This window comes from Dasypus novemcinctus, chromosome 26, assembly GCF_030445035.2.
Source record: "Dasypus novemcinctus isolate mDasNov1 chromosome 26, mDasNov1.1.hap2, whole genome shotgun sequence".
Lineage (NCBI taxonomy): Eukaryota > Metazoa > Chordata > Mammalia > Cingulata > Dasypodidae > Dasypus > Dasypus novemcinctus.
Window position 1 is genome coordinate 61,372,150 of NC_080698.1, and position 11,890 is coordinate 61,384,039.

General features: G+C 42.5%; 1 protein-coding gene and 1 pseudogene across 1 annotated transcript; one reads left to right on the forward strand and one right to left on the reverse strand.

The window, feature by feature from the left end:
* Window positions 1–5,091: 5,091 nt before the first annotated feature.
* Window positions 5,092–7,072, forward strand: LOC131276128 (ret finger protein-like 4A). Its single transcript, XM_058288534.1, has 3 exons — window positions 5,092–5,377; window positions 6,144–6,356; window positions 6,984–7,072. The coding sequence occupies exons 1-3, from the start codon at window positions 5,092–5,094 to the stop codon at window positions 7,070–7,072; spliced, it is 588 nt and encodes a 195-aa protein (XP_058144517.1).
* A 51-nt stretch (window positions 7,073–7,123) lies between these two features.
* LOC131276129 (guanine nucleotide-binding protein G(s) subunit alpha pseudogene) lies at window positions 7,124–10,445 on the reverse strand (annotated as a pseudogene).
* Window positions 10,446–11,890: the final 1,445 nt, after the last annotated feature.

Sequence of the window (11,890 nt, forward strand, 5' to 3'; positions counted from 1 at the left end):
TCCACTGTGGTCAGAGATATTATTTTGTATGATTTCAATCTTTCTGAATTCACTAAGCCTTTCTTTGTGGGCTAGCATATGGCCTATCTTGGAGAATGATCCATGTGCACTTGAGAAAAATGTATATCCTGCTGTATTGGGGTGTAATGATCTGTATATGTCTATTAGATCCAGTTCCTCTAATATACTGTTCAAATATATTGTTTCTTTAGTGATTCTTTTTGAGATGTTCTGTCCAGAGTTGATAGTGGTGTATTAAAAATCTCCCACTGTAATTGTAGATACAGCTATTCTTACACTTAGTTTTTCCAGTGTTTGCCTCACATATTTAGAGGTGCCCTTGTTAGGAGCATAAATATTTATGATTGTTTGTTCTTCTTGAGAGAGTGTCCCTTTCACTAATATGTAATATCCTTTGTCTCTCACAATTGTTTCACATTTAAAGTCTATTTTGTCTGATATTAATATAGCTTCTCCTGCCTTTTTTGGTTATTGTTTGCTTGTAAGATTGTTTTCCAACCATTCACTTTCAGCCTCCATGAGTCTCTGGGTCTAAGATGTGTCTCTTGTAGACAGCATATAGATGGGTCATATTTCCTTATCCAATGTCCCAGTCTGAATCGTTTGATAGGTGAGTTTAATCTGTTGACATTCAGTGTTATTACTTTCAAGGAATTATTTATGTTAGCCATATTTTGATTGGACTTGTGTTTGTCATATTTTGTTTGTTTGTTTGCTTCTCTTTTTGTCTTTTTTGTTGCTCTTACACTCTTTTTCAACTCTGCCTGTCCTGTTTTTTCCTTTCTTCCTGCAGAACTCCCTTTAGAATTTCTTGAAGGGGAGGGTTCTTGTTGGCATACTCTTTCAATTTCTGTTTATCTGTGAATATTTTGAACTCTCCATCATTTTTGAATGCTAATTTAGCTGGGTAGAATATTCTTGGATGGAAATTTTTTACTTTTAGTACCTTGACTATATCATACCACTGCCTTCTGGCCTCCATGGTTTCAGATGAGATATCAGCACTTAATCTTATGGAGCCTCCCTTGTATGTGATGGTTTTCTTTTCTCTTGCTGCTTTTAGAATTTTCTCTTTGTGTTGAGCATTGGATAATTTGACAAGTATATGTCTGGGGGTGGGCCTGTTGGGGTTTATGATGTTTGGGGTGTGTTGTGCTTCTTGGATATGTCCATCTGTCTCTCTCAGTAGATTTGGGAAGTTTTCAGCCATTATTTCCTGCAACACCCCTTCTGACCCATTTCCCTTCTCTTCTCCTTCTGGGATGCCCATAATACATATGTTTGTGCATTTTGCATTGTCATTCAGGTCCCTAAGTTCTAGCTGGATTTTTTCTGTCTTTTTATCGATCAATTCTTCTATCTGTTTGATTTCTGATGTACTGTCTTCCACATCACTAATTCTCTCCTCTGCCTCTTCTAATCTGCTGCTATTTGCTGCGAGTGTATTTTTGATTTCTTGAACTGTGGTGTTCATTCCCATCATATCTGTTATCTTTTTGCGTATGTCTGCAATTTCCTCTCCAAGGGTTTTCTTCATATTGTTAAACTCTTCCTTTACTTCATTAAGTTTGTCTCTGATATATGTTCTGAGATCTTTAATTACTTGTGTGAAGTTTTGCTCCCCTTCCTGGTTTTTAGTTTGTTCATTGGATTCAGCCATGTTTTCCTGATTACTGGTTTCATTTGCAGTTTTTTGTTGCTGTCTGGTCATCATTTTATCTTGACGGGTTTAATCAGTTCCTTAGGTTCTTTGTGTAGTCTTGGGGATTAATTAGCTGTTGTTCTTGCATAAGTGTTATATCTTGTCTTTGTCACTTTGTTCTTCTTATTCTAATTTCTTGTTGCTGGCTGAGTTCACTTTGAAGGAAAATATTAGGGCCAGGGATAGGCAATTGTGTAAAAAAGGAAAATGTATAAAGTATTATTGGTAATAAATGTTACCAGAGCAACAATATGTGATCTGGGAGGATGGGTATTAGACTCGTGTAAGTTGTGTAGAGTTACAGTAGTAAGTAGAGTACCTATAATGAGGTAGTTGACTGAATATGGGAGGAATATAGTATGAATTAAAAAGTCAGTGTTTTCATGAGGGAGGGAAAGAGAAAAGAAAGACAATAGTATTGAGAGTGGATAAAAGACAGAAAACAAAACAAAGGTATTAGAAATTAACAGTTAGACAATTTGGGGACCAAAGAAAGGGAGGTGGTATATAGAAGAGAAGTAGATGATGGAGGATATCAAGATGTGGGGGAAAAGGGATTAGTGTAGGTTGCCAAAATCAATTCAAACAGAAACGAGGCAATGGAGGATGAGGAAACCCAGCAAAAGTGAGGTGTTCCCTGCAGCACCTGTTGTATAATTGAGATAAAATAAAATAAGATGAAAAAGAGGGAAAAGAGAAAAGGAAAGAGAAGAAAGAAAGAGAGAAAAAGGGGGGGTGGGTAAAGAAAAGGGAGTGAAACAAGTAAGGAAAAGAAAAGAAGAGAACAACAACAACAGCAACAACAAAAAACCCCTAAATAAATGAAAAAAAGACCTTGGGGGATACAATGGGAGAAAAGACTAGGAGATAATGCAATATTAACAACCAGGACAATAAAAAATAAGAAAAAGAAAAAAGAGAAAAAAAATGCAAACATTGAAGGGTAGGACAATCAAGGACTTCAGATGGACCTCAGGGCATGGTGGATTCAGGGATGGGAAGTCTGTGATATTGCAGACTCAAGAGGTGTGAGTCTCTGGGGTGTGGGCCACCAGGGTTTAGGGGACATAGACCTGGCAACCTCAAATCTGGTTAACAGGGAGCCTGAGAGCCTGCAGTGCAACACAGCCTTCAGGGATCCCCACAGCTGAATGCCAGCCCTATGTGGGGGGTCACATCCACAAACTCTGACCTCTGTGTCAGAAACCCAAAATTCCCCCTCTCACAAGAGTCTCTTCTATCAGTGTGTCACCAATTCGACTTCAGGACACCTCCATCCCTGCAAGCCCCTGAAACAGCCTGCTGGGGGCGCCTCTTTATTGTGACTGACTTAAGGACTGCTGCAGATTGGCAGCCAGGCCTACGGGGCTGGGCTCTAGCCCGGAGCACTGATATCCAGTCAGAAACCCAAAATTACAAGCCTCGCAAAATACTCCTCCGTCTCTGTTTCACCTAGTCAGCTTCCAGCCACCTCCCAACCTGCAAGCCCCGGAAACAGCCTTCTGGTGGTGCCCATTTATTGTGTCCAATTTAAGGACCGCTGCAGATCGGCAGCCAGGCCTACGGGGTGGGGCTCTAGCCGGAAGTGCTGATATCTGTGTCGGAAACCCAAAATTCCACGCCCCACATAAACTCAGTCTCTGTCTCACCAAATTGGTTTCCAAAGACCTCCTGCCCTGCAAGCCCCTGAATGGCCTGCTCAGGGCTTATGAATTCCCCAGCACTGCAGAGCCTCCAGGAATCACCACTGCCATGCCGCCCGCCCCAGGGGGGAGCGTCCTGTGCGCAGCCCCTATCTCCATGTAAGAGAGCCTCAATTCTACCTTTTACACGAATCTTCTCTGCCACCGTCCCACCAAATCGATGTCCAGATACCTCCTGCCCTGCAAAATCCCGAAACAGCCTGGTCCTGAAGAATTTCGAACGTTGCCCAGCCGCTTCTTTGCAGGAGAGACTATAAGGAGCATTCACTCAGATACCATCTTGCCCCGCCTCCCTCCGAATAGGTTTAATTAATTTCCTTTATATAAATACTAGAAAGTTTTATTTTGTGAGCAAAAAAACCAAAAATCCCAACTCATTGATACTAACTCTATTCATAAGGATTAATGTCAATGACAAATAGTCTGTTTTAAAATTTATGTCCTAATACCAAATCCTACTCCCACCAAAAATAATGTTGAAAATGTAATCTAGAGTGATAAGAACATGGAAATATTTGTCCATACTAATAGGAAAAGTAACTTCAAGACAAAAGGATCTCCTTTGTAATAATCTTTCTATGTCATCATTTATGCCATAATTAAATCAAAACTTGATTAAATCAAGACGAGATGCAGGATATAAAGTGGGAAGAGGCACTGTCAGTGCTTTTCAGTTCAGAACTGAGCTGACAGAGGAAGCAGCTGTAGCCAGAGGAGAATCTAGTGGAGGAGTGGTGAGTGCCATCCTATCTAATTTCAATTCTATTTCTCAAATTTCAGCAAATGGCAGATATGAGAGAGCAAGCTCCAGGAAATTGATAATTTATTATTTCTGCAAGTGTTATCTGAGGCCAACTCAATGCCACCCACAATCTGTGATTTGGGACTCTTGGTCCCACTGCTCTAGGAATAGTAGACAGAACCTTGATTTTCAATATTCAGGCAGAAGAAATTATATAGTCTTGGTTTTCTTTATCAAATGATAGCTTAGACAATTCTAGCAGATGGTGAATTGAGTTTCTCCATTGACTTGAACTTCTCAGCTGTTGCTGAGGGTTTCTGCTACATCCAGGACACACCAGCTGGTAGAGTAGTTGGTTGATCTCTGGGTTAGAACAGCACTAGTCAATAGAAATATAGAGTAACCCACATATGTAATTAGAAATTTTCTAATAGCCACCTTAATAAAGTAAAAAAGAAACATGCCCAATTCATTTAATATTCTAGTTACAATTATTTCAATATGTAATTGATTACAAACAGTTATTAGAGAGTTTACATTCTCTTTTTGTTAGTGCATCTTAAACTTCCAGTCTGTATTTTGCATTCACTGCACAGCTCAATTTAGATCAAGTGAATTTTCAGGTGCTCATGAACCACATGAGTTTTGTGTCTATCATATTAGACACCCCAGGTCTAGATCCTTTCATGACTTCAATTTAATGCCAGATAATGAATTATATTCTTCATTCCAACTAGATTCCAAATATCAGAAGTTCAAGGACATGAGTTTTATATTTGTATGTATATTTCACTTGCCTTATGTGGTGTTAATGATTGCACATAGAAGGTACATGACAACTCTATGAATGTAAACAAGAAAACATCTGGGTCCTTCGATTCTGTAAACTCCGTTCTCGTGTAGATTTTACCCGGAGATTGGGCATGGCTGAACAATTTAAAAAGGCAAGCAGATGTCCTATCTGCATGACTTACCTTGAAAACCCAGTGTACCTAAAATGTGGATATGTCTGCTGCCTGCACTGCACCCATTCACTGCAGGAGGAGCCCCATCTGGAGGGTATATTGTGCCCTTCCTGCCCTGTGGTCTCACAGAAGAATGACATCAGACACATTTGCCAGTTGGGGGAGCTGGTTTCCAAGGTCCGAGAACTGGAGCCTCAACTGAAAACTATTCTACAGATGAACCCAAAGATACTAAAGTTCCAAGGTAAGAAATCTGTATAACTTCCCACAATGGACCCTGGAATAAACAACTACTCAAAAGGTTCAATATTAAATATGGGCATTAGTTCAATTCTGACACCTACAATTTCTATGTGCCACAAACATCAGTTGTTCTCACCTCTGAGTGTAGATTAGATTCAACTACACTGGATATTTCAAAGAAAATATATTTTGTTCATGACCTAGAACTGTGTTGTCCAAAACAGTAGCCACAGCTGGCTGATGAGTACTTTGAATGTTGAATAACAGTGAGGCAGAAGTAATCCATTGCCTCTGGCTTCCTAACATTAACTCTTAATTTTGATAAAACCATAGCAATTTTAAAGTGTACATGCAACTCCCCAGCCACCAAGGTGAACTGGGAATCTAACAGCAAAGAGAAAAGAAAGTTTAATATTTGAACATTATTTTACAATAAATAGAATACTTTTTCTTCCTTAATGCTGTCTATAATTTGAGAACAAACAACTGTGATGGTACCCGCCTTCAGGGATCTTATGCATTAAAAAGAATAATCAAATAACCACATAGTTGAATACAAACAGAATCCTTACTGTGAATGAAAGACCCATTCTGCCATAAAACAGGATATTTTAAACTCGTCAACAGTGCTAGATGAATTTCCTAAAAAAATTTTCTTTAGTGAAAAAGGAATTAAAGGAACAGAATTCAACCCTGTATTTGGGCACTTGCAGTAGAATGTGGAGGGTTTGTAGTCTGTCCTTTCGCTAACTTATTGTCTTCCACAGTGGATATGACCTTGGATGTAGACTCAGCCAATAACCTCCTCATCATTTCTGAGGACCTGAGGAGAGTCCAGTGTGGACATAAACAGAATCATGAAGAACGTGCTGAGAGATTCAGCTATGCAGTGTGCATTCGTGGCTCTTCTCGGTTCACATCGGGCCGCCACTACTGGGAGGTGGAGATGGGAACAAGCACAGAATGGGATCTGGGTGTTTGTAAGGAATCTGTTAACCGAAAGGGAACTGTTCTTTGGTCTTCGGATTATGGCTTCTGGACTCTGGGTTTGAGAGATGGAAATGTTTTCTCAGCCAGCACTAAGCCACACACTGCAGTCTGGCTGAACACCTGGTTACACCGAGTGGGCATTTTCCTGGATATGAATATTGGGAACCTTTCTTTTTGGGGCATCACTGATGGATCCCATATCTTTACATTCAGCAACATTCCATTTTCAGAGCCACTGCGCCCCTTCTTTTCTCTTTCAGTTTTAAGCAATGGTGATAAGGGCTCCCTGAGTATTTGTCCTGTAGTAAATCCACACATTCCATTCTTCCAGAATAACCCAGGATAGACCAATCAAGCCAAGACAATGAAAACATTTATTGAGAATTTGTTTGTGCTTATACTTGTGGCCTTTTCTACATGGAACACACATTATAAATGCAATAAAAAAGAAATTTGGAAAACTTATGTTTCATGAACTCAAAGAAGTTTTCTTTTTCCTTGCCCACATTTAATTTTTATTCTGACTTTTTTAATGGTGCACAAAACAATATTTATTTATTTATTTATTACCGAAAGTGAGAGGGAACTTTTGTGGCCTTCTTGTCTTTTGCTTTTAGGCAGCCTGAAGCTGAAGGGAAAAGGGGGTTTTGCAAAATCACTCGGGAAAGGAAAATTTGCTTTGTTAATCATGCCATATGGTGGGTGATTAACTGCGTGGACAATTACGTCTCACTTTTAATTAATTGTGCTTAAGGCTTTAATTAAGTGTAGGGGCTGCCCTTAGAGCAGCTCGTCCGGAAGGCGCGTGCGCTGGTGACGTCTCGCAGTCGCTGAACACGCGGCGAATGTTCCGGTGGCCACGGCGCAGGTGAAGCGGGGAAGCAGCGGTGCGCCCGTCTCCATGGCAGTGCTGATTCTCAGGAATTCGTCGCGGATGAAGCACTTGGCCCGGGTCACGCGTGGGTCCTCTCCGGGCTTGGGAAGCAGCATCCTCAGGAGCAGCGTAGCGAGCAAAGGCTGGAAAGCAGTCCTCGATCTTTGATTTTCCAGCAAGGCCTTTCTCAGCAAGCACATCTCGCTGGTTGAGGAACAGAACCGCAGAGACGGTGCGCAGCCGCCCGCTGTTCCAGACGCCCTTGGAGAGGTGCAGGGCCGCGGCCGCGGCTGCCGGGCTGTCCTCCCGAAGGGCCACGTCGCAGCTGCCGCTGGCTACGCCAAAGTGATGGCCGCGCAGCGCGGGGCGGGCCCGCTTGGTCCTCGCGCTGGCCGCCCACATCGACCACGGCCAAGCCGACTTTGTCCACCTGGAATTTGGTCTCAAAGATTTCATAAGTCAGGACGCGGCCGCGAGGCAGGCGCTGGTCGCTGGGCACGAGTGGGCCTGCTTGACGACATCAGTCTCGTCCACGCAGTCCTGGGCGCAGGCAGTCAGCGGGCACCCACTGGCGCGCTGGCGGCAGGTGCGCCCTCCTCCTCCCGCAGAGCCCTGGCGCGCTCGGGAGGGAAATCAAGTCAGGCGCGTGCACCACGCTCAGGGTGCGGTCCCCGCTGAGCTGGTTCTCGGGCTTGGCCAGCTCCACGCGCGGCTCCAGGTTGTCACGGCGGCCACGAGGGTCTCAGCGGCCTCTTTCAGGTTGTTCTCCACATCCTGCGCTTTCGTGGCCTTCTCGCCACCGCTGTTGGCTGCTTGCAGCCTGCGGGGCCTCTTCGGCGCCCTCTCCATTAAAGCCAGTAACAGGCAGGATCCTCATTTGCTTCACGATGGTGCTTCTACCACATTCTCCGGCACCCAGCCGCTGCAGGGGGGAGTGGCCCGTCGACCTGCTCGTCCTGCTGCAGCAGCTTCTCCATCTCGTTGGCCGCGCGCCGCGCCTTCTCCTCGTTGCGCTGGTCCTCGGCCTTGCTGTTCCCGAGGCCTCGCGCGGGCCGGGGCAGCGCTGGGCGGGCCGGGCCGGGCCGGGCTGGCCGGGCCGGGCTTGGCTGCTGGCGAGGAGCTCGGGGGACTGACTGCCGGCCGCGGGCGGGCGCCGGGGAGTGTGCGGCCTCGGTGGGAACCCAGGGGCGCGCGCAGCTCCCCGCCCCGCGAGCCAAGGCCGAGAGGCTGAAGGCGGCCGCCGCGGGTCCGAGGCGGACTGGGGCAGAAGCCGCGGGAGCTGCCGCCCCGCTCCTACTGCCTCCGCCGCGGCCCCGCCACCGCCCCGACCCAAAGGTGCGGCGGCGGGCGGGGGGCGCGGGGGAGGCTCAAAGTTTTAATTGGAAAATAAATTTCACTTTATATACTAAATGTTGTGGGTGGTTATTCTCTGAACATATGGTTATTCTCTTTGAATGCAATGATCACAGCCAGAGGGGCGGGAGTCTCTTGAGAGCACAGGTAGGGCCTAATGGGAGGACAGGCCAGTAGGTCAAGCCCTCAATGTCCTTGTAAATAACGATGAACATGGCGCTTCACTGAGCTAATCTTGGTGGTGACCATGAGTCACAAGGGGAGAGGGAGGGAAAAGAATAGATGGAACACGGAGCATTCTGGGGCAATGGAATTGTTCTACATAGACCACATCAAAATCACCAAATCTATAAAAGCGTACAGTCCAAAATATAAACCACAACATAAATCATCGACCATGGTGAGTAACAATGTTTCAATATTTGTACATCAACTGTAATACATGTACCATCCGCATGTAAAATGTTATTCATAGGGGAAAGGGGAAAAGGGAGAGGACATTGGGTATTTGGGAATCACTCGTATTCTGTACATGACTTTTCTGTAACTTATAGCTTCTTTGAAGACAAATGAAAAAAAAATAAGACATTGGGTGAATACATGGAAGAAGATGTCACATCGAAGACCACAGATCTTACAGTGGAGAAAGACATAATAGGAAAATTTTTAAGTTATATTTTTTATTTCAAACTTTTTTTTTTGTATTTTATTTGTTATTTTTAAAACCATCATTATATCGTTTTCATATTAGTTGTGTTTGGCTACAATGTTGGCTTCAATTTTGAAGAAGTTTTGGATCACAGAAGGGTTGCAACTATGATGGGGAGGATCATGCATGTGCAGTGTCAGACACGGGGTTGCACTGGAGGAGGTTCACCTGGGGGATACCTACAAGGAATACGAATGTGTTCAAGTGTTCATGGGGCATTGTCACAGTGGGTGGAGATCCAAACAATAACTAAATAAATATCAAATTCCCATCGTGGGGAGCTCTGCCACATTCTCTAATGGGACAGCAAGAATCCCCTGAGTGATTAGTGAAGGAGGATGGACCATTTACATGTCCTTGACTGTGATGACTGTACTTATGAAACTTTTGAAATTGAATCTTATCATAGTATTATAGGGTGCCTAAGAGTTACCTCCTGAGAGCCTCCTTTTAGCTCAAATGTGGCTTGTCTCTAAGCCAAAACTCAGCATATAAAAGCATTACCTTTCCCCCATCATGGAACATGATTCCCAAGGATAAGCCTCCCTGGCACAGAGGGAGTATTACCAGCCACCAATTGGCAATGTAACTGGAAAAAGACCTTGAAAAGAAGAGGGAAGGGGAAAGACAAGTGAGTTCATAAGGCTAAGAAACTTCAAAATGATTCTGGAGGTCATTTCAGAGGTTGTTCTTATGTATGTCTCAGTAGATACTCATTGACTGTTGAAGTAAATATTACCACAAATAAAAGGGCTCCTGAGGGCTCTGGAGACATCCAAACACTATAGGCAGGGCAGACAGCTCAGGAGTTTGGTGCCCTGCCAGTAGGCACTACTTTGGAATTTATGCTTCCCACTCTGACAGAGTTGGAGAAAGTTGTGGTTTCCCTACATGTGGCTATACTGTCCCTCTAACAACCTATAATTAATACTAGAGTTGATAGTTGTATATCCAAGAGACTTAAATCTGGGCTATTAATGTGCCAATTGGGCCCTGAATCTCAACAGACTTGCAACATCTACTCTCCAGTTGACTGGACTCACCCAGGACAACTAACAAGGAGATGAAGTCTGACAATGGCCATCTCAAAGAACAGAGAGAATCTGCAGGTGCAAGCATGAAGGTCCCATCCATCTGCCCCATAGGTTCTAAGTCCCCTCTCAATTAGAGGTGGAGTGGGCATCACCATCACAGAATCCTCAGGATTGGGGAATGGACAATGGACTAGAGTAGACTTACAGTTGTTCTACTGCAGATATTTGATCCTAGCAATAGAAATAGTTTTATCATAGATTTGGAGGCAGTGGCTGATGAAGGTTCCAAGGGGAGGAAGAGGGAAAAATAGGCATAATTTGGGGGCATTTTCAGGACTTGGAATTTATCTTGAATGACATTGCACTGACAGATACAGATCATTGTATATTTTATAATAATATGCAAAAATGAGCTGAAGAGAGGGTAAATTACAATGTAAACTATAATCATCACTTAGTGGCAATGTTCCAAGATGTGTTCAATTGTGGCAAATGTACCATAGTAGTAAAGAATGATGTTGATGTGGGAAAATGTGGGAGAGCTAAGGAGCGGGACATATGTGAATCCCCTATATTTTTTGTAACATTTATGTAATCTAAGTTTCTTCAAAAAATAAAAAACTGAAAGGTATATTTAAAAACTAATTAAATAGAGAGATTCATTAACAATATTGGTGAAGTTGCTACATGTATAAATACTTGTATGTCAGGAAAAAAATAAATTGCATTTTGAATACTAAATAGTATGAATGGTTATTCTCTTGTTTTATGTTTATATTTACATTTCTATAAAAACATCCTGAATTCTCAGCTCAATTTCCAAATATTTATCTTTTAATTTTTGTAACAAAAACTGTATATATTGTGGAGGTTATAAATTAAACATTGGCACATATCCAAATTGTGTAATTTTCAAAATGATAGGGAAAGAGTACCTTCTAGTCAAAGCAAAATTGTGTGTTTAAACAATAGAAAAAATATAAATACCAGTATAATATCCAGAATTGAAAAGACAAATTTTCTCCATTATGACAAAGTTTATCTTAAATTTCCCTCACCTGTGCTCCCCTATGTAGATAAACCACATACTTCACGTGATGTAGAAATATAACTGTTTGGTATCAAGTATCCTCCTGGTAGCATCTCATATGAGCAATCTTTCATTCCTTACTTCTCCCATGTGGCACCCTCCTTCTCATGACACAGACCTTTAAATCCCTAGAACAATCAATAATGAACAAAAATGGGCAGGTCTGATAAATCCTAGAGAGGAATTTAAAAAGAATTCTAAAACTATAGAAACAACCCAAAATAAGGTAAGAAGAACATATCACAAAGAAACATAATACAGCTATTATAAATATACATGACATAGTTTAATTACAAAGATCTACTGACTAAAAGTAAATTATATATTCCTTACACACTATCAACATAAGAATGTTGTAGAGGCAATATTATTCACCAGAGAGATGGAAAAATAATAAATGTATAAATGGCCAAGAACAAACATTCAAAAAGTGTTAAGCAAAACCTGACAGAAGTAACTAATTA

What these genes read in the sequence shown, in the direction of transcription:
- LOC131276128 (XM_058288534.1), top strand. Translation starts at nt 5,092, where the DNA reads ATGGCTGAACAATTTAAAAAGGCAAGCAGATGTCCTATCTGCATGACT. An exon ending in AAAGATACTAAAGTTCCAAG is followed by an intron (nt 5,378 to 6,143) that starts GTAAGAAATCTG and finishes TGTCTTCCACAG; the next exon opens with TGGATATGACCTTGGATGTA. An exon ending in AGAATGGGATCTGGGTGTTT is followed by an intron (nt 6,357 to 6,983) that starts GTAAGGAATCTG and finishes TTTTGCTTTTAG; the next exon opens with GCAGCCTGAAGCTGAAGGGA.